Source organism: Populus alba, chromosome 1, assembly GCF_005239225.2.
Source record: "Populus alba chromosome 1, ASM523922v2, whole genome shotgun sequence".
Taxonomy (NCBI): Eukaryota; Viridiplantae; Streptophyta; class Magnoliopsida; order Malpighiales; family Salicaceae; genus Populus; species Populus alba.
The window spans coordinates 45,673,956-45,696,494 of record NC_133284.1 but is presented as its reverse complement, the minus strand read 5'-3'; the positions used below and the strand labels follow the sequence as shown (position 1 = coordinate 45,696,494).

Sequence of the window (22,539 nt, the reverse complement as noted above, 5' to 3'; positions counted from 1 at the left end):
CTTCGTGTGTTTTTGAGATTGTGGTTGTGGTTGCTTTTCAAAGTCATTTTCATTCAGAAAAGTATGCCAATAATTTTTTTTTATTTTTTAAAAATTATTTTTAAGATCAGCACACCAAAATGATTTGAAAACATCAAAAACATATTAATTCAAAGCAAAAAAAAAAAAAAAATTCAAATTTTTTTAAAGCATTTTCCAAACACTCTCTTCATTGTTTGTTTTAAAATGAAGATCATGTTTTTAAAGATTTATATATATAAAAAAAATTAACTTTAATTAATTTTTTTGTTTTAAAATTATTTATAAATGCTCGTCAAAGTTGAAAGTCGAAACGCACATGCAACACACAGCAGCACCGATTAACCCAAACTGAACACAACAGCAGCTGATCTGTAAAACCTGCAACACCAAGAAGCCAGCAAACACTCACACACCCCACAGTTTTTTGTACCTGATACCGTACCTATAATATCATCATCAACCCCACCCACCTATAACTCCATGTTTTCCTTATAAATACACCCCCTCATAACCCTACACCAACAACCCTTAATCACTAGTTTTGCTCACTGAATTTGCTCTTTTATTCACTTTGTTTGGAGTTTTTTATTTGATTTGCTAATCCTTGCATGGCAGTGAGTTTACTTGCACTTGAGGTATCTGACCTCTGCTTAGGCAAGCCTGCTTTGAGGTCTCTCGCACTCACCACAACAATAGCTGAAGCTCTATTTGCTCTTAAAAACTCTGATGATAACTTCTTAAGTGTATGGAATTGTGATCACGCAGCAAAGACTAACAACGATTACAAAGGCAATTGTGAAGAGGAAGGTTGTGATGTTTGTGAATGTAAATGTGTTGGTAAGGTTTCTATGGTGGATGTGATATGCTATCTTTGCAAGGATGAGAACTTGTTGTTCCCTTCTGATGCTTTGAAAGCACCTGTTTCTGTTCTCTTGCCTGAGATTCCTGGAATGGTTGTTCATGTGGAACCAACTTCAAGGTATTGAGAATTGTGTTTTTTGGAGTTTTTCTATATCTCTTAAAGTTTTATGTTTTTGCATATTCTTGAAATTTGCAGCTCTTCTTATTTTGTTTTTATTGGTGTTCTTATCTGGGTTTTTATTGATTTTTCAGTTTTATTTTCTTTATGGGAGTTTCCAAGCTATTTATTTTTTGCTCAAAGGCATGCTTGGCACTTGGCAGTAATCCCTTTAGCATAAGATTTATGATGCTCTGATGTTAGTTATGTGGCACTTACTTCCTTAATCAAGACCAATTCTTGATCAAATTTATGTAAAAAAAAGATTTGTTCTTAACCTTAATTATAAATCTCAATTTGATATACAAATCAGGATGCTTTGGTATCAAATCTGATTATATATACATGTTCAATAGACAGCAATTTGAACACCAATAGTTTAGTTGGTACACAAATTTGAGTTTTGTTCTTTTCCTTTCAAGTCCATTGATAATCACTGTACTTTTTTTATCCTTCAGCTTATTGGAAGCAATTGATCTCATCCTTCAAGGAGCCAAGAATCTAGTAGTGCCGATAAAGACCAGGTATAGTACAAGAAGAAAACAGCTCCAAAAACTCTCAATCACCAGCCCCACCATCCACAATGGCCGGGAATTCTGCTGGCTAACGCAGGAAGACATAATCAGATTCTTCCTCGGTTCAATTGGCCTCTTTGCTCCACTTCCAGCTCTCTCCATTGATACACTTGGCATTATAAGCACTGAATTTGTCACAATTGATTATCACTCCCCTGCTATCTCAGAACTTGAAGCCATTTCTCGCTCTCTAGCAGACGAGACTTCAGTTGCTGTCATTGACAGTGATGGCATATTGATTGGGGAGCTCTCTCCATTCACTCTAGCCTGCTGTGATGACAGTGTTGCTGCTGCAATCACTACCCTTTCCTCCGGGGACTTGATGGCCTACATTGATTGCGGAGGACCCCCAGAGGACCTTGTCAAGGTGGTCATGGCAAGACTTAAAGAGAGAGGCCTAGAAGCAATGCTTCAAGAATTCACTAATTGTAGTTGCTACTCAACTACCAGTTCATGTCAATCACAATCTTCGTCATCTGATGAAGAGTCAGTGAGCAGCACCCCGGTCAGTACACTGCATAGATCAGGAAAGTATAGTAGGTCCATGAGTTATTCAGCCAGGATGGTGAGAAGGGCAGAGGCAATAGTTTGCCATCCCAAGAGTTCACTTGTTGCAGTGATGATTCAAGCAATTGCTCATAGAGTAAATTACGTGTGGGTCATAGAGGATGACTGTAGCTTGGTTGGCATTGTCAGATTTTATGATATGCTGAAAGTTTTCAGGGAAAGTTTAGAGGATATGGCCTAAAAAGATGAGGAGCTTTCTGTGTTAAATTTTTTTTTTTTTTTTGTTTAATGGCTACATCATCTGCTAGGCTCAATCCTGATCATGGTGAGATTAGATTAAGGAAATAAGTGGTAGGAGAATTGAGTGAATTTGAAACACTTTTTGAGATGAGGACAGTAGGCCTTCGGTTGTATAACAAAATGTATGTGTTTTCTTTTTCTTGGTCTTTTTGTTTCTCTTTTCTACTTTTAATTATTGAAGCTGAAGAGCAGGTGTAGGCAGATTTGACACTCTGTCCTTTGTTTTATAGAGCGTGTGCCTTGGGGATCATGACTTTGCTGAAGATCATGTCATATGTATATTAAATCATAGTTTTAAGTGAAGTGAAATTCTTGTAGCATCGTGTGTGAATCAGACCACATCTGGGCGGGTTGGTCTTTCCGACACTAACCTATTCCTACCAGCAACCTGTCAGAGTTGCTAGTCTTAATGATGACAGCTCATTGAAGTGGGAAAAGAAGCATTCCTGCAGAAATATGAAAATTCTGCAGGCAGGAAGACAGCGATGCTTGATTAGTAATGCACATTCATATTCTTGAACTGCACATGGTAGCGTGGCACAAACAAAAGCAACAGCCTTTGATGTATCTTTCTCCTCAGAATTGGCATTCTTAATAAACCTTCGGCAAGGCAAAAACAGATGAAGAAACTGGGGTCATTGCATGGAGTGCATGTCAGGTTCTCTCTTCCTTGGAAAAAATGTCACCTCTGCTGTGGGGAATTGGAAACACCAGATGCCCTCATCGTTACACAATCTAAATTCTAATACGGGTATCCTTAAATCTCTTTTCCACATGCTTAATTTTGTCAAAACACAGGTGGACCCTATGAGGATCATTCAGATTTTTCTTACTTTCGTCATCATTTCCCTCGAACAAAAAACAGCTTAATTCAATGCACATTTTCGGAAGAAAGTGAAATATTCCAATATATATATATATAGCTGGTGGGTTCAGTTATGTGTGGTCAATACAGCTGGAAGGTATTTCAACTCATGATAAAAACGTTGTTGGAAAAGAGAGTGGACCTGAAATTTCCACTCGGTTTCTTTCTCACTGCAATAAGCAGCCCTATTACTTTTCTTTCATTAAATTTAATTTTCACCTACTTCTGGTGGCTTGTACGGTTTCCTGAAAATGAGAGAGGGTTTTTCTTCCCTATTCCCGCCACCAGATGAGGACCCTCGGTTGCTGCTTTAGATGCGTCTACAGTGCACTCGCATCCCCTTCTGATCCAAGAAATAATGCAAGAGTCCCAGACATAATCTTGCAGTGACACCCCCAACAACAGAAACTGTCAGAATTTGTGTTAAGTGCCATGGAGTTAATACCAATTTATGTGAATTTATACGTAATGTATCATAGATCCTTCAAGCTGGGAGCAAGAACAAGCGGTCCATACTAGTGTATCATCCGACATGAGAAACTAAAGCAGCGCAGCATCTCCCCCCATCGGCTCGTTTGCAATGGCCGCAAGTAGACTATTCGGTAGCGTTTGTAGGATGTCCAGAGACGAGAAAGTAAAACAAATTACAAAACATGATGGAGAGCAAAGGATTAGTAATTTAATAACTGATAATTACTACTAACCAATGCTTGTTTAGACACCCCAGAACTACACAAACAATTACCATATATTACTCGTACACTAAACAAGATAGCTGCTGCTTTTAATTAACATAGTTGAATATTTGAGGCCTTGAACAATTAATCTATGATCAAATTCAAGCACTGAGACCAGACACAAATTTAAACTTGACAAAAAATAGAACGTAATAATGAAATTTTCAAAAATTAAGAGTAGAAGAGAGGTCATCTGGTTAAATTCATAAAAACCTATGATCGAATCATGCTCCTTCAGGCTTTAGTGGCAAATAACCTCGCAAAGCAACTGAAAGCAAGTAATGAATCAAAGAACCTTAACAGCACATAAAACAGCAATGGGGATCACAGGGGGAAAAGAGCATTAGGAAATAAAAGGCATTTCATAGGTCCAATTCAAGCAATCTAACTCAAGTTTTCAAAAATATGAGACGACTCAATCTGGTATGAGAATATTAACTCATTTGAGTAGTTGTGTTGAGTAGCAGTTTAAACTTCTGATATAACAGTGGCATCCACAAAGCAGAGAAGGGTTCCTAGACTTGACAGTCATTTGCTTTCCAAAGTAAGGCCTGTATCATCTGCTGTTTCTTGAACATATATTTCAGTTGGTTGCAGGCATCCCCTCAATGTGTCGTGCCCAAGTTGTGCTCTTTCATTATCTCCAAATCCAAACATTTGGCCCTGGTTGGTAACCACGACAGTGTGGTAGAGGCCTGTGCTGATCTGAGAAACACGATGAGCTCTTAAGCTATCAAGGACTCGAGGTGTCATCACTTTTTCAGTTATACCCCTATCTGGAAAGCCAAGGCTACCAAATCCCATGCACCCAAAGCCATAAACAGAACCATCATCGACCAGAACAAATGTTTTTCTTTTTCTTGCACAAGCCTATAAAATAACATGCGTTGTCACTGATTGGGTCTCAGATAAAATAGATTGGAAAAAGAATACACAACATGCAAACAGACATGAAATGCATGAATTAAGCCAACACACAGTTGTCATCGAAGGATGGTTTTGCTTGAAAAAAATATTTTTTTGGCTGTATCAAGAGGTTCTGTTTGCCATTTTACATAGTAAACTTACAGAAAGGAGAGATGAAGCAGCTATATGTTTAGAGAAGAGTAAGGCAGAGAACTAGAAGGAAAGACAACATAAAGGACACAGCAAACAACCAGCAGGCACAGTGCATGTTGCCAAGGTTATGGAGGTGTTCTATTATAATTCATATGATAAGGAGGGCGGAGCAATCAATTGGAGAGAAATTAGGAAATGATTTTTTATTTAATCTTTTATTCTATATATTTAAGTATTTCTAATATACCTAGTCTATTTAGCAATCCTGTTTTAATACTATATAAGAATCCAAGTCCTTGTGGGAATTATGGCCCAGTTATGAGTTTTATTTTACTTGTTATTAATGCCTTTGTGAAACCTTTTTTCATTGAGTGGAATGGTGGAATAAAATTGAGCTACTAGAGTTTTTTGAAAGCTTGGTGCCTCATAGTTTTCTTCCTCTCATTCTTCTATTTTCCTCTTGTTCTTCTTTTATGCTATAAAATCTGTGCTGCTGTTCACGGATTATTGCTAACAGGTTTATTCTAACTGAAATTCTTCTAAACATGTCCCTAAATAACATTTAACTGCTTATTGTAAGCACATCCTGGGATTTCAGTTCTACCCTCAGTTACCAAGAACCATACATGGCCTAGAAACTAAATACACAATATGCATACATTCTTAGTGGAGATCAACGAAAATCAATGAATAGACTCAATTTACTTCAAGGTACAATAGTAAAAGTTGACCAAACCTGCACAGCAAGGCGGCTCTTAAGGCAGTTCACAAGGGAAGGAAGAGTCTTATCAATCTCATCCCCATGGCCTAATGCTCCACAGTAACCTTTTCCCCAACTATAGACCTACAATCACCAGGACAAGGTAAGAAAAATTCTTTGAAGAGTTGAGATCAGACAAACAAAGCAATTATCAATGAAACACAAGTTCATATTGGGCACAGAGACTAACAAATCCACTTGAATCAAGGGCCACAGCATGCTCATCCCCAGCAGAAACATGGACCACATGAATATCCTTTCTTCTAAATGTCTGGATTGCACGTGGCTGGAACTCATCGTGTTGCTCTCCACGACCAAGACAAAAATTAGAACCAGAACCAAAAGAGTAAACTACACCATTGTCAGTTACAGCTAAGACATAGCTGGGACCAGCAGCTATTTGAACCACAGGACCAATTCCCTCAAGCAGTTCAATGATTTTGGGTGTCGGTCTGTCTAGCGTGTCACCATGACCAAGTTGCCCATGTGTGTTCGTCCCACATGTATAAAGCTGGCCTTGTCTTGTGAGGAACACTGTAAAGTTAAGGCCCACAGAAACCTGAAACAATTCCCATTTTTATTTTATTTTTTTGAAATTTTAATAAAAAATCACAAGAAGAAACAAAAGCAGGTGGGAAAAGTCAAATGGTCCAATAACACTAACAGTATTTTGTGTTGAAGAAAGAACCATATAATTGTTAGGAGGAAGAAAGTACTACTCCTATGCATAAGCTAAATGCTTTTTTTCCTTAATTTAATCAAGTCTTCAAGAAACAATCAAGTAACATGTGATTCAGCAAAAAAAGTCACTGATGCTAGGGGGTCCGGATCTTCTTTCAAAATATACTCATAGATGCTGCCCTTAAAAAATTAAATGGTGATTTGACATATGAGAAAATTAACTTGGCATTGAAGGCATGGCACAATGCATTATCCAGGCAGCTTGACAAAAAGCTTGATACTTCACAGGCAACTGGCTCTAAATCAAACACAAGCATTTGGTATTCAACCTCAATATAATGGTTGGATATTGCAGAAAATAAAAAAAACCAAGCTAAATAAGGTAAGTATTGTTAAGAAACAATAGCACTTGAATGTGGATATGAATTATCATGTGCATCAACACCAACTAAAATACATGCCTGTTGCTTAGGAACCCATTAAACAAGGTATGAACACTCTTAAGAAACAACATCAATTAGAATATAGTCTAGTGAAATGTATGTTACCTGCTTGCATGAAACTGCCTTTAGTGCCTCAACAAGCCTGGGCCTAAATATGGGGCGATTTGTATCTTTGTGCCCACAGCAAAATGATGAATTATCACCACAAGTGAAAACCTGCATCATTGATTAGCATCATCTGACGGATATGACAACCACTTCTCAAAACCAAACACATGATTATAAAACCATATATGTCAACTGCCAGTAAGAATACAGTGTCTGAAAATTCATTGATATATTATGCTTGTCATGCATAAAAAAACATCTACTTCATTAGTGAATCAGAGGCATCATTTGAAAACAGAAGGAGATAAATGCCACAGAGTTGAGGCTTCTAGGCAACACAAAAGCAATACAAGTCCAAAGTTACCACAATTATATAGCATATTCATCATTAATATGCCAAACAGTATCAGCATAGACAGTACCATTTTGTGACTGGAAATCTTGAACTCCTAACTTCTCTAAACAAAAAGTTCCTGAGTGCCCATACCAAGGCATCAGACATGGGCAAAAGAATAAAATATTACAAAATGGAATATGAAAATGAGAAAAGGCAGTGTTCTAGATTACTTGCACCAACACAACTTTCTTCTAGGTATCCAATTCTATGTAACAATAGCATCCCTAAAACAATACCAGTGCAAATCACACTTGGTGTTTACCATCGTTGCTGGGTCAAACATCATTCACACAAGAAACCACCAAAATCTAAGAGCCTAACCATGAAGCAACTTGTTCAATATTATTATCTTAATTGTATCATGACCACAGTGGCCCCCTAAAGGTCTACCCTTAAGCCTGTTCAATCTAGCAATTAGTTCAACGCAAAACAGATGACTGATGAAATATGAAGTATGAATGGTTACAAACCTCTCCGGACTGCAAAACAAAAGCAGCATGATTATGGGAGGCTGAGACTTGGACCACGTTAGCCAAAGATGGGAATCTAATCCGTGTGAATGCTACACATTGTGTTGTTTCAGCACCATGTCCAAGAACACCACACAAACTAGAACCACAAGAATATACAGATGAATCTCTGATCAGCAACGTGTGATATCTTCCAGTTGTAACCTGCATCTGTTGATTTAAGCCAAAGATAATAAACATTAATGACTCTTCTGGAAGCATCAGCCTATATACTATATAAAAAAAAAAGACAGAGAAAAAGTGGGCGAGGTTTGGCACAAACTACACAGGTAATACCACGTGAAATTAAAGGCCATCCTTCTTAAAAATCAATTGTAATTTCCTTTTGTTAAGAAAAGGGGAAATTAAATAATTTTCCGAATATTTCCTTTCTAGGAACCTGACACTTCTTGTGACGTATGTCAACTGATTTTAGGTACCTACTACTCATTATCGAATACAATAGCAAACAATAATGATCATTAGAACTTTAGATCCCTCTCTAATATTGGTTTTTCCTTATCTTATTTCATAATGAGAATGAGAAAGCCAACAGAAGTGTTCCAAGCCATGATACACACATTTATGATGATCCATGAGGAGAATAACAGCAACAAAACCTTAATGTGATAACCACACTTTATAATGAGCCCAAAACAATATTAGAAAAGAACTGCACACAGCAAAAAATCTTGACACAGCAAAAAATAAATGTTGAGTGCATGTGAAAACAATACAATTACTTCTGCACATGTGTAGTTCTTCTTTCTTTTATTTCAAATGTAAAGGCAAGTATATGAAAAGAGACCATACATTGCATGCTGAGGTCTTGACCATGCCTGATGATTCCTCCACAGCCTGCAAGAACCTCAAAACCCGCTTCCAATTTCCTCCACAACGATCAAACAACTCTTTCTGAGCATTCCACCCCATCCCGCCATACACTCTATGCGACACACATAACTGATGTGCTGCAAAATCCACCAACGACCTGAATTTTTGAGGGTACAGCCCATGACTCGCTCCAAATGTCCTAGAAGTCAACTCTAAGCACACGAGGTCAGCAGCACTAAGCCTACCGATTGTCAGAATTTCAAAAATCAAATGTGATGGAAAATCCTCGATAGAAGCCAGCCTATACCTATTAGCCATCTATATCAAGTTCCTCACTTTTCACCTCCACGCTAACAATTGAACTTAATTTGACAAGACCAGGCTCAAACAGGGACGGTAAATAAGAGAACAGATCAAATTTTTAGGCGAAATTTATTGCAATTAAAGCAACATATGAAGAAAACAACGTCAGAGGGAAGAAAAATATACGGAATAGAATACGAGAAAGGGGGTCTAAGAGAAAAAATCAAATTGGGTTTTTGATAAAATGATTGGAAACAAAACATCAGAAGTGACGAAATTCTCACACAACCTCCCAAAATTTAATCAGTCAAATTCTACAAAACCAACAGCTTTACCTGCAAAATTGAGTACAATTCAACAATAAATTAGACCAAAGTGCACTATTTTAACACAACTGAATGAAACGCAAGATTCTGAGACTAAAATTTGATTCAAAAACCATAAAAGAGGAAAGGGTTTCAGTAAAGTTGTCTACTTTGACACAACAGTGAATGAATTGTGAGATTTTGAGGGAAAAAATGGGTTCAAAATCAATAAACAAGAAAAGGGTTTTGATAACTGGTGATCACTTACCAAACCAACGAAAAAAGCAATAGAATTTCACCTTTTTAGAGCTGATCTCAAATTTATAAACCGAAATGTAGGTAAAATGAGCACATAAAGTGCAAAGGAAGAGAAAATTAAAGAAAGCTAGGGTTTTGGAGGTATCTTTAGGACCACATTTTTCTTAGTTGTCAGTCATGGTTTCTCTCTCTAGACTCTAATTTTTGTTAAATGTTTTATTTTAAGGTTGGATTTAAGAGAGATGATTGCATTGAAGCGAATTAGGTAGGGCACAGAAAGAAGGTAAGAAGAAAAAGTCTTTTGGCTTGGATTGTATTTTTTGACTTCACCGTTAATTTTTTGTCAGACTTTTTTTAAATTGACACGTGGAATTCGTTGGAGCTGCCATGTGGGGGGAATGAAGTGGTTTATGCGTCAGCTTTGCACCCATGGAAAGAAGGATGATTGTGCAACCAGTTTTCGCGAGTAGATACATAGGCATACTCGCCCCCACTAAGCTTTTAGTCTTCATTTTTATATTCTTGATTCAAATTTAACATAATAATAATACGAGGAATTGTTATGAAATTACATGTGTATTTTCATAATTCAATTCTGCGTTATTTTCTAAAATTTATTTTTTTTCAAAAAAATAAAATAAAAAATTGACAACGTAGAAAAAGTAAGCTAGGAGACTAAGCTACAATTTTTAAAGGAAATACAAGGTCTAATTGTACCTCATTATGCTCAAGAATAATAATAAAAAAAGAAGCAAATTCAAGGTCAAATTAAATGATTGTTGGATAAATTTGCATAAAAATTAAGTCCAATGACATAATTAAAATTTTAATAGGCCAATTGATTTAATCATGGGCCAAATTGAATTTTAATTATGTTTAAGAATTAATTTGGGTCCAATTAAAGGATTTAATTAAGTGCAATGACTTAATTATATTTTAAATTGGTCAAATTAATTTTATTTGGGGCTTAATTAGTGAAAAATTAAGTTTGGGATCCTAATTTGAGCTTCTTAAGAAGATTGGGATTTTAAGTGACCAAATTTATTTATTTTTCCAAGTTAATTTATTGAAATCAGGGGCAAAATTGCAAGAAAATTGAATTTTTGGGATCAATTAGGGGTTAAATTGAAGAAATTGATAGCCAATTATGTTTTTGTAAAATGCGCCAAACAATAAGGGTGAAATTGACAAAAAAACTAGGGGTGAAATTAAAAGTTTAATTGTCAATTAAGGATTAAATTGATAAAATTCAAGACCAAGGATCATATTGCAAAAGGAGCGTAAATACAAGGCTGCAATTGAAGTTCATCGGGGGCTTAATTGCATTAAATCAAAAGTTTATGGTCAATTAGAGGTTCAATTAAAATAAATTGAAAGTTGGAGGACTAAATTGTAAAACAGTTAAAATCCCTAATTCAAACCCAAAACGGCGCCGTTTGAAAAGAGAGAGAGAGGACCAGACGACGCGGCTTCTGGTCATTGTTCATTGCCTTCCCTGTTTTATTCGAAAGAAATAGCGTGGGAGCCTATTTTGCAGGAATGCTTGATTTCTCCATCAAATCGACCAAAAATTGCACAAAATGGATACCCTACAGTTCCTCTACAACCCCATGTGAATGGTTCAGGATGAATGATAGCACGACAATGCCGTGAAGAGGTCAACTCAGGCAGCCTTTTCCTACAGATTTGACAACTCAGGGAGGCTACTTTGAACCAACGGTTGGGATCCTTCCCAACATAATCAAGGGCTTAAATTTTACCCCAGTGAAGACGAGATTACCCTCTTTTACCACCTATAAATAGAGGCTATATTGATGGCCTGAGGGAAGAGAAAATTAGGTCCAAAATTGGAGAAAAAACAACCACCTCCCCTGTTTTTCTTCCTTTTCTACCATCTCTCTCTCTCTCTCTCTTTTCTTTCTCCTTCTCAGTCGTGCCTTCAGCCGCCGCCGCCACTGTCCCTGCCGGTTGGACAACCATTGTCTCCACCACACTTCTCCCTTTTCCTCCATAGCGGCAGCAACTCATCAGCACCACCATTTTTGTTTTCTTCTTTCTCCAGCACCGGTAGCAGCAACATCAACTCCGAGCTCAAGTGGAAAAAAAAAAAAAAAAATTTGTCTTCTTCCTCCCAGCCCATGTGGCTGGGTCTGGCCCGACCTTTTTTTTTTTAAAAAAAAAATCCAAAAATTTTCAAAAATCCTTTTAAAAAAATTGTGATTTTCTCAAATATTTTTCTACCAATTTTGCATAATATCAGGTTGTATATTTACATTGTAAAATACAAACCCAGTATTGAAATACCCGATTTTCTTTGAAATATTTTAAAAAAAAAATTCAAAACATTTTAAAAAAAAATCTCAAAAACTTAATCAATTTCCCTTTTCAAAAAATAAAAATAAAAAAATATATATTTTTGTTTTCATGCTTACGGCCAAATCCTAAATTTTTTCCAAGCATATTTTCATTAAAAGATTGTGTCTTTCTCATGTTTTGAAAATCTAAAAATGGATATCGTAACCAGTTTATGATTATCCATTAGGATTTGGCTAACATGTCAAAAATCTTTTTCCAACTTTTTTTTTCTTTCTCTATGATCTAAATGTAGATTTTAATATTTGTAGGGTGTAAAATTACACATAAAGTACACCCTTAGGTACTAAAGATACAAGCTGTAAATAAATGTGATGCTAAAATTCAGACTTTAGAACGGTTAGGATTTAACCCGATAAGATAGAGACTCCCTCATGAGAAAGATCTGCCTTGAGCCTTAGAAAAGATCAACAAATAGAAACTTGACATAGAGAAAACAATCAAATAACAATGCAGCTTACCTTAAGTAGGGTGCACTAGGGGGGATGCGTCTTCCCCTTGCACAACCAGTCCCTTACTCAGACTTTCGCAGACCATAGGTTGCTAGAGACCATAATATTAAGTGGCGACTTCTAAACTTTAATCATAATTTTATGATTAAATCCAGAAAACCTTCCCAACACACAACACCTCACACAGGAGGCATGACAAAGAGCCTATGTCGTCGCCAGACGATGTCGCATCGCCCAGCGACATGTATGTTTATTTATCTTCTTTTATCTTTTTATTTTTATGTTTATTTATTATTTTTAAGTTTATTTGAATTTTATATCTTTTTATAATATTTAGGTGTACAAGTATTAATGTATATTAGATTATAAGTATGAATATTATTGAGATGATGTTCAGGTATAATTACTTACATTTACAAGCTTATATCAAATATTGAATATATTTTTTTGTTCCTATAATTTTTATTATTCTTATTTATTTTATTTTCTCTTTACTAAGTATATTTATTTGCTTCTAAATATATAGTTTTATAAACATTATTGGCACAAATACTCCTTACTTTCGTTTTGAAGCAAATGATTTTTTAAGTTGAATGTATATTTATCTACTTAATGTCTATTTTCAAATACTTCTAGTTATTTAAGTCAATCATATTTTTTTTTAAGTTCATAACAAACTTCTTCAATATTTGACCAGATGGTTGTTCAATTTTCATTATAATGTTTAAACCAAATTTCTAATAATTTTTATATTTTTAATAAAGTAATAATGACAAATCTTGTCAAAATTGATTTAGTGGAACTTGATATTATTTATCACGGGTTCTTGATGCTGAAATTCATCTGAATGTCATGGGTTTTGGAAACACCATTAAACATGAAAATGAAGCATCTAATAAAAAAAAGGCAAAGACTATAGAAACAAGGAGTTGAAAATTGAGTATCTTACAATCAAATATCTCCTTATTCTTTGGCAAAACTTAAAAGAATGAATTGACCATCAAATAAAAATTATTCTCCCAAAAGCTTGTTATGATTGGATAAATTTATGATCGCAGGATTATGAATTGGCAAGTGAATATAATTTTGCAATGTTTAACATCAATTCTAAATCAAAATTATATGGAGATAATATTACCGATGGAGATACATTTAGAAAAAAACATTCTCTACTTTTCATGTCGCGAATGTGCTCTTGCAATAGCAATATAGAAAACGAGATTTTAAGAAATACTTTAAATTGATTTCATGTATCTTTATGGTTGAATAAAATAACGAGCTTTTGATGAAAAATCATGAATAACAACCAACTAGTTCTAGTTCATTCCCTAAAGTGAATGCTATGAGATAGAATAATAATTATGGTCATGGTCGTGATCATAGTAGAAGCTGCGGACATGACCATAAGCGAAGACAGATTAATTTTTGCAATTATAATGGTCACAATTCTAATAAGCCTTCATAGAATAAGGATAAATAAGAAAAGAGGAAAATATGCATAATAGAGATACCAAGAGATAAAAAATATTTGTTATAGGTTTGGAATGACTAGACATTGGTCACATGCTTGTCATATGGTCAAACATTTTATTGATTTATATCAGTTCTCATTGAAAGGAAAGAAGAAGGACATATAAAGAAAATTCTCTCACCAATATCACGATAATAATAATATTTATTTTGATCATTTGGATATGGCACATCTTGATGTTGTCATTTTTTTAGCAAACTGATAAGAAAGTTGATATTTCTAGTAATGATAATAATTAGTTAGTTAAAAATAAGATTGTCAAAATTTAAAATTTTGTTAATCTTTTGGGTGAGTTTCTTTTGTGCTATTATATTTCAATATATTTTTGGTTTGTTATTTTTTTGTTGGCGTATTTAATGTAAATGATTGTGTTATAATAATTTTCATATGCAACTTTAAGAACTATGTCTTCTTATAAGATTATGATATATTTATTCCTTTTCATGAAGAAAACATGGACTTGCATCATACTGTAAATAAGTTTAATATAGTGGTGAAGATATATGCTTAGCAAATACTGCAATGACACATATCATTCTTAAGCATAAACAATATTTTTCAAATCCGAGAATGATGAAAGAAAAAATAAATACAATAGTAGGTTCAACAGATTTAATTGAAGCTCTGGAAGAGCCAACGTGATGCTTCCAAGTAGAACAAGATTTATAATAGATAATGTTTTATTCTCTACCAAATCAATGAGAAATTTGCTAAGTTTTAAAGATATACATTGAGCAGGTACCATATTGATACTTCCAATTACAATGGTATAAAATATCTTCATATTGTATCAAATGTCTCTACTAAAAAAATAAATATTAGAAAAATTACTCATTTTATCTTTAAGTTTGTACTATACAAGTATTAGTACAATTAAAGCCAATACAATAATGAACTAGAAGTTCAATAAATCAAATATTTAGCATGACCGGTTGGTCCATCCCAGATCAATAATGATGCGAAGAATTATTGAAAATTCTCATGGTCTTCTATTGAAGAACCAAAAGATTCTTCAATTTAAAGAATTCTTGTGTGCTGTTTGTTCTCAAGGAAAATTGGTTATTAGACCATCACCATCTAAAGTTGAGATTGGATCCCCAAGATTTCTAATAGATACATCTACAAGATGATCATATCATATATGTGTTTATTATCAACTTGTAACCTGACATTTACAAGATTAATTTCTTAAATCATTAGATTATGAGTATAATTTCTAGATCATATAATCAAAACAATTTGTCTTGACAACGTTAGTGAATTCACATCCCTATCATTGAATTATTCTTGCATGTCACTTGAGATAAAAATTAAAGAAACATGTTACCCATGTTCATACTTAGAATGATCTTGTTGAATCATTTATTAAACACTTCGAGTTAGTTGCAATGCCATTACTCATGAGAAGAAAAAAAAAACTCTCTGGCTCTATTTAAAGACATGTTATTTTATATGTAGCAACACTTGTAAGCATTAAGCCAACATCATATCATAAATTCTCCCCCCATTATATTTGGTTTTCGGTCATGAACCAAACATTTTTCCTCTATGAATATTTAGTTGTGTGATATATGTTCTAATTTATCATCCACAATGTAAAAAGATAGATCCTCAAAGAAGGTTGAGAATATATATTGGGTTTGAGTTCCCATAGATAATTAAATATCTTGAACCCATAACAAATAATTTATTTATAGCATGATTTACCGACTATCATTTTGATAAGACTACATTTCTAGCATTAGGGGGAGAAATTAAATAGTTGGATAAAGATATTACATGGAGTGTATTATCATTATTGAATTTTGATCCTCGTATAAAACAATATGAACAAGAGGTTCAAAAAACATTTTACTTGCAAAACATAGCAGATCAACTACTAGATGCGTTCACTCACTCGAAAGAAGTATTAGATCTCATATACTAGTTGTAAAATGCTCTAACCTGGATTAAAATCTTATAAGATAATCCATTACAATTATAACAAATGAATTTAAAGCACACTAAAAGCATGGGACACCAACTGATTCAAAAGACAAAAATCCTCAAAAAATAAAAGAAACAAATAATCAAGCTGGCATTATTGAGGTAAGCATTTATAAGGATATAGACATAACTAATCATAAAACCCTATAAAAGGTTCAAGTACCTGAAAATAGTAAAAAAAAATAAGAATCTCGATAAATTATATCTTTACAAAAAATAGAGTCAAAATGAGATAGTATCAACAAATTTTTTCATATAATATATCATTTGATATCATTAGTAAAAATAAGGATCTTGAGTCTAAATTTATCGAAGAATGTCAATGTAGAAATGATTAGCCAAAATTAAAAAAGGCAATTCAAACAAAATTAAATTAATTTGGAAAACATAAAGTTATTGGACCTGTAGTCCAAACACCTGAAGGTGTAAAATGGGTATTTGAATGAAAACAAAATGAGAAAAATAAAATCAAAAGATATAATGCATAACTAATGGCATAAGAGTTTTCTCAAAAACCTGAAATAGATTACAATGATATTTATTCTCCTATAGTAGATACAATTATATTTTGATATCTCATTAATCTGACAATTCATGAAAGACTAGATATGTGTCTGATGGATATAGTTACAGCCTATTTAAATGATTCAATTAATAATAATGTTAATATGAAAATCCCCTGAGAATTTAAAATGCTTGAAACATATAATTCAAATCTCTAAAAGGTTTACTTAATCAAGTGCCAAATGTCTTTATATGGATTAAAGCAATCAAGACACACGTGGTATAATTATCTTAGTAAATATTTATTAAAAGAAAGGTATAAGGATGATCTTATATGCCCGTGTGTTTATATGCAGAAGGCATAATCTGATTTTGCTATTATTGACATGTATGTTGATGATTTAAATATTAATTGAACTCATGGAGAGATACCAAAGACAATAAATTATTTAAAGAAAGAGTTTGAGATCATAAATAAAATTTTATCTCGATCTACAAGTCGAGCATTTAGTAAATGAGATTTTTATTCCTTAGTCAACTTACAAATAGAATATCATTAAAATAATTATCAAAATATTTAACAATATTTAGACGTTATTCAATATTTATAAGGTAAAAATAATTATAAAAAAAAAACCATTTATTTAGGTCAAATTAGTATTGATAAGATTTGGATTGAATTGTTATCTCTAATTAGATAACCTCAATTAAGTTAACTTAAACCAACAACAAATGAAAATCAATAAAGTTTTTTTTTAACTTAAATATGATACAAATAAATTGATATTAATATGCAACTAAAGTATGCTAGTGCAATAAGATTTATGGATTTTATTCAATACGGACAAGTTGCATCAATTAAGTGATGAAAATAACAAATATACTAAAATGCATAGACACTATTCACTACAATAGTAAACTGATGTCTATAAATTTGAAAAAAAAAAATTATTTGTTTTTGATTCAAGAGTGTTTTGGTATTTTAAACGGGTCATTCGTCATTATTGATTTATGTGAGGGTATTTTTTATTATGCAATATTTTTATAATCAATAAAATAACAAAAATACCCTATGGAGTAAAAAAAAACCAATTGCATCGATAGGGGTACATTGGTTTTTTGGTTTTTTATATACATTTTGAATTACAAATGTACATTTGGATTCAATAAATTTTAATGTATTGAGGTCAGGGGTATTAGAGTCTTTTTTGTTCTTTTTTTTTTTTTGTTAATTGTTGGTTTGTATAAGGATAACTTAGTACTTTACCATTAAAATAATATTTTTAATTAGAAAAAGTTGGTGGCGTGTGCTATGGACATGTTAACAAGCAGGAGACATTGGGTTTTTACGGCAGCGCGTGCGGCGTTTTCCTATAGTAAAAAATGAAATTCCATCTTATAATTTGATTGCTCGTCGTCTCCACTTTCATCATAAGTGGCGTGTGTTTTCCAAATATTCCCTATTTGTGGATGGTCGTTTCCCCCCCCTCCATTTCTCTTTCTTATCCTGATAAATACACTAAGGTACTTCATGTTATTGCTATTTCAAGTTCAATCATGATAACAATTGGTTTATAATTTGTATATATAATGATTTTTAATTTGGTTTTTCTGCTTTTAATTTTGTATTTTTACTTCTTTGTTTTTTTAATAAAATAACAACAACAATATGATAATAATAATTAAATATTTGCTATCCCGTATTGACTTAATATTAATTGGCATTGTTACGCATTTGTCATGGCTTGTTATTTTTTAACCTCATTTTAATATTTTAATGTTATTTTTTAATAAAAGAAATAGTATAATCTCGCAGCTAAGCACAATAAAAAAGACTGGTAAGCTATTCTTTAATTCTCAAGCTTTAAAAGATGCGGCTTATGAACACCTCACAATCATGGATGAGTGGCCACACACGAGATTAGACTCTCCTTTTTTTAACCACACAACTACGAGCGGCGGTTGCTATACCGGCGCGTAACGCGTGCAATGTTTTTTGACGCCCAAAGGCCTAAGAGAGACTCGACTCTAGAGCCTTCTAAAATCTCCACACACAAGTGTGAACCAAGTTATAGTATTTCTTTTATTTTTTATTTTTTATGTTTTAAAAATATTTTTTTTATTTTAAATTAAATATATGTTTTTAGTATTTTTAGATTATATTAAACGATTTAATTTCAAAAATAAATTTTTTAAAAATAAAAAATATTATTTTAACATCTTTCTAAATAAAAAATAATTTGAAAAAAACATAACATGTGAATGAGATTATAGAGAATAGGTAAGTATCTTTACCATTATATATTTATCTATTCTTTCATCTCTCTTTTTTTGTTGTTTTATTAACTAATAATGTTTGGTGACTATTTTCCTCACCTAAAACTAGGCTTTAAATGATGTTTTAAAAGGATTTTTTTAAACATTATTTGAGAGCATGTCTCAAACTAAATTTTAATATTTTTTAATAATTTGAATATATAAAAAATTATTTTATGTATGTTTTAATAAAACATTGTGTAATTCTGATATTAAAAAAAAAAAAAAAAACTTTTTGTATAAAAGCTACAACTGTGATGTTAAAACCGTTGGGTGGTATAAATAAAGTTGAAATCAAGGTTGTTGTGTGAGTTGTGAATTTGATGTTTCTTAAATACTAATGATATTTAGTTTGTTTCTCATCTTATTTGCATGCTCTTACTCCCATGGAGAATTGGCAATGGCACATGCTGAAGTCATCAAAGATCATTATTCCTAATTAAATTATTGAATAAATATATTTTATTTTATTTTTATATTAAAATATCAATATAATTTTTATAAATAAAAAAATTAATTTTAAAAATATTTTTAAAAAATATTTTTAACCACAAATATAAACACACTCTGCGAGAAGGAACACCCTTGAAAGGTAATTGAAGACATTCATAATTATCTCTTCTAACCAAAAAGACAGCAATAATTATTATGAGTAACGAAGCAGGATAAACTACTAGGCCTACTGGAGATTTTTGTTTTTATATAAAATGTTAAATATTAAGGAAAATTTTCAAAAACATAAATTAACCATTAACTCATTATTTAAATGGCGGGTCTTAACAAGAATAGAGGACAATCACCCCCAAGATTGACACAATTTCCATTCTAATCCTCAAATTCCATGTTTTTTTTTTAATATAACATTGAATTCTAGGTTTATTTCATAGAGAATATGCATTTTACCCTCCTCCCAGGAAAAAAAAAAAAAAAAAACACCTATTATTCTAGAGCTATTATTGTAAATATACCATGGTATATTTTTTATTGGCATCCTTAATCTTAAAGTTTTAATTCGCCTATTAATTCAATAATTCATATATATTTTTGAAGTTTTTTCTTAACATTTAATGTTACTCTTTATTTTCCTTTTCATATACCTTTGAGGTCAAGCGTGGCTAATGAGGGAGTTGCTCTTACTTCCTATCTTATAATAATAGTTATTAAAACCAGCTAGAGGGTTGATTTAATGCAATACTTGGGTTATATAGATCAATTCGAGTTGTTGAAAAAAAAATTAAAATAATATTATTTTAAAAATTTTATTTAAAAAAAAAAAACAATTTAATTTTGACTGGTTTGATTGAGTTAGCTTTAAGGTGGCTTTGTTTTCACACTCGATCTAAGCCAAGAACAAAAAGCTAGGTCCTTGATCAACCCACTTAATTAGGTTAGGTTTTATAACAGTGGTTGTAATTGATTCAATTTTTAAAATATATCTTTAAAAAGACTTATCAACACAATTGATTAATATCCAAATTGAAAGATTTAATGCCAACATTGAAACTCTAACCTAAAAGGCTCTTAGATAGTGTTTGGTTATTATGTTTAAAATAGAAAAGACAAAAAAAATAGAATTAAAAACAATCTTTGTTAAAGAGATAAAGACAAAAAAAAAAAATTATACCTATGTACTTTCAAAACATGAAGTAAAGGTAAGACATGTAGAGACAATATTTATTATGTTGTAACTCTAAAATATCACTGTAAAAAAAACTTTAAACTTTAAAATTATTCAACTAAGACATATAAGAATAAAAATTAATAACTATTATAATTTTAAAACTCAATCCAATGATCAACTTGGGGTAAGATCAAGGTCGTGATTTTGATTAAATTTTTAAAAAGAGATCAAAACAACATGGTTTGACTAAAAAAATAAATAAAACTTTTAATTTTTCATCCAGGTTTTACCATAATTTGACGAGTCACAGATTTTGATCAGATTAGACTGGTCAGTTTCTTTCTCTATTTTTTTCTAAAACTTGTACTGGCACAGGCCTTGTGTCAATTGATTCGGTTCGAGTTTTATAATTAGAGTTATCATATTATTGTTAATTTCAAGACTCAATATAAACTAAAGTAAATAAATAACATATAATTATTTTTAAATATATAAGTTTGACAATAATATATTTTATTAAAAAAATTACTACAAGCATCTTATAGTTTTTATTTTTTCACTTTACAATCAAGTTTTTTAAATATTGTGGATTATATCATGAGTTAAAGCATATTTTAAAAATTAATGAAATAACAGTAATACCCTTATATATATTATATTAAAGCTTGAAAAATAATCATTATATCATACTTATTCTCTCTTATCATGCTCATCTTCTCTCCTCTCCCATGCTCTCCTTGTCACATACAAATCTAAAAGTAAAACCAAACACAAATCCCTGGCTTACGAAAAAATCAAACATTTTGTTTTTTGAGTGAGACTTGCTTATGTAGCGGGAGGTCCCCTTGATGCCAAGGTTGTAGCTGTAAAGGCACATGATGATTGGTGTTGGCCTCCAACAAGATCTGATGTCATGGTGATTGTGTATAGTGTCATTTCAGTGGTGTTTTTCCCTCTTAAATCGATGATCAAATCAATTGAAAATCTAGTTCAAATGGAAAAATCTCTGCCAAGAGTGCTTGAAATTTTGTTAGAAGAAAAGGAGTTATTATATATTGGTATACACTAGTGTGGCCCTTGCATATACCATACAAGATAATGTGATATTTATTCAATCTATTCGTATTTTAATTGATTTTATGGGTTATAATTAACGATTATATAAATCTTTAGTGATTTTAAAATTTATAAAAATTAAACTGATAATTTCTAAAAATTAAATTTAAAATCTGATCAATTAAGTTATACCTTTTAAATTTATTACCATAGATAATTTTGTTTCACGGTTCGCAGTGCTCAATAGGCTATCTACAAATACTAGACAAGCAAGCCTTTTCAGGTAGAAATTTGGACGTTGTTTGCTTGCTTCGTAGCGGTGGCGATGAGGGTAGAAATCATCTTCTCTTTAAGTGCCCTCATTCAAAAGCTGTCTGGGGTCTTGTTCTGCAGCTGAGTGGAATTAATAGGAGCATTGATTGATGGGATCATGAGTCCCAGCGGGCTAAAAAGTAAAAACTTTCTGCAAAAGAGATTTTTCACGTTCAGGAACAATCAATTTTTCCAAATTTGTCAAATTTTAGACATGTTTAGCATGATGGGCTCTTTCTCTTGCCACAAATGTCTCACCATGGACTTCCCAGGTGTGAAATGAAGAGAAACACTATAATAATTTTGAAGAGTGCAACTCAAATAATTAAATTTTAGATTTGTTTTTTAAAAATTATTAGTTCAAGTCTTATAATTTTAAAATTATTTGAAGACTTATATAATTATTTAATTTCAGAACTTATAAGATTAGTTAAGATATGCGTAAACTAACTCAAACAATTATATTAATAAAATAAAAGAAAAAGAAGAAGAAACAATGTCACTTCCAATGTGAGTAAAGACGTATACTTTATCTACTTGATGGATTACGCACGTTAACAAGCTTGGATATGGCTAAGATGTTGATTGAAGATATGAAGAGAAATAATGTCACAACTGATGTGAATAGATATACTGCTTTAATTGCTGCGTATCAAAGAATTAAAAATATAGATTGAGCCTATGAGATGTTGGATGAAATGAAGGAGA

The 22,539-nt window shown here is 32.2% G+C and overlaps 2 protein-coding genes across 3 annotated transcripts; one reads left to right on the top strand and one right to left on the bottom strand.

Moving 5' to 3' along the window:
- The first annotated feature begins 339 nt into the window (after positions 1 to 339).
- LOC118037420 (CBS domain-containing protein CBSX5) lies at positions 340 to 2,738 on the top strand. The gene is made up of 2 exons (XM_035043385.2): positions 340 to 1,000; positions 1,498 to 2,738. The coding sequence occupies exons 1-2, from the start codon at positions 630 to 632 to the stop codon at positions 2,360 to 2,362; spliced, it is 1,236 nt and encodes a 411-aa protein (XP_034899276.1). The 5' UTR covers positions 340 to 629; the 3' UTR covers positions 2,363 to 2,738.
- A 1,628-nt stretch (positions 2,739 to 4,366) lies between these two features.
- LOC118037419 (ultraviolet-B receptor UVR8) lies at positions 4,367 to 9,948 on the bottom strand. 2 transcript variants are annotated; one of them, XM_035043383.2, is made up of 7 exons: positions 9,691 to 9,948; positions 8,794 to 9,452; positions 7,942 to 8,151; positions 7,072 to 7,182; positions 6,033 to 6,401; positions 5,819 to 5,926; positions 4,367 to 4,893 (listed from the first exon to the last, which is right to left on the bottom strand). In XM_035043383.2, the coding sequence occupies exons 2-7, from the start codon at positions 9,130 to 9,132 to the stop codon at positions 4,552 to 4,554; spliced, it is 1,479 nt and encodes a 492-aa protein (XP_034899274.1). In that variant the 5' UTR covers positions 9,133 to 9,452; positions 9,691 to 9,948; the 3' UTR covers positions 4,367 to 4,551. The 2 variants fall into 2 exon arrangements, with proteins under 2 accessions (XP_034899274.1, XP_034899275.1); XM_035043384.2 differs by having other exon boundaries at positions 9,722 to 9,948.
- Between the last annotated feature and the right edge of the window lie 12,591 nt (positions 9,949 to 22,539).

What these genes read in the sequence shown, in the direction of transcription:
- LOC118037420 (XM_035043385.2), top strand. Translation starts at nt 630, where the DNA reads ATGGCAGTGAGTTTACTTGCACTTGAGGTATCTGACCTCTGCTTAGGC. An exon ending in CATGTGGAACCAACTTCAAG is followed by an intron (nt 1,001 to 1,497) that starts GTATTGAGAATT and finishes TTTATCCTTCAG; the next exon opens with CTTATTGGAAGCAATTGATC.
- LOC118037419 (XM_035043383.2), bottom strand. Translation starts at nt 9,132, where the DNA reads ATGGCTAATAGGTATAGGCTGGCTTCTATCGAGGATTTTCCATCACAT. An exon ending in TCAAGACCTCAGCATGCAAT is followed by an intron (nt 8,152 to 8,793) that starts GTATGGTCTCTT and finishes TTAAATCAACAG; the next exon opens with ATGCAGGTTACAACTGGAAG. An exon ending in CCCTTGATTCAAGTGGATTT is followed by an intron (nt 5,927 to 6,032) that starts GTTAGTCTCTGT and finishes TGGTGATTGTAG; the next exon opens with GTCTATAGTTGGGGAAAAGG.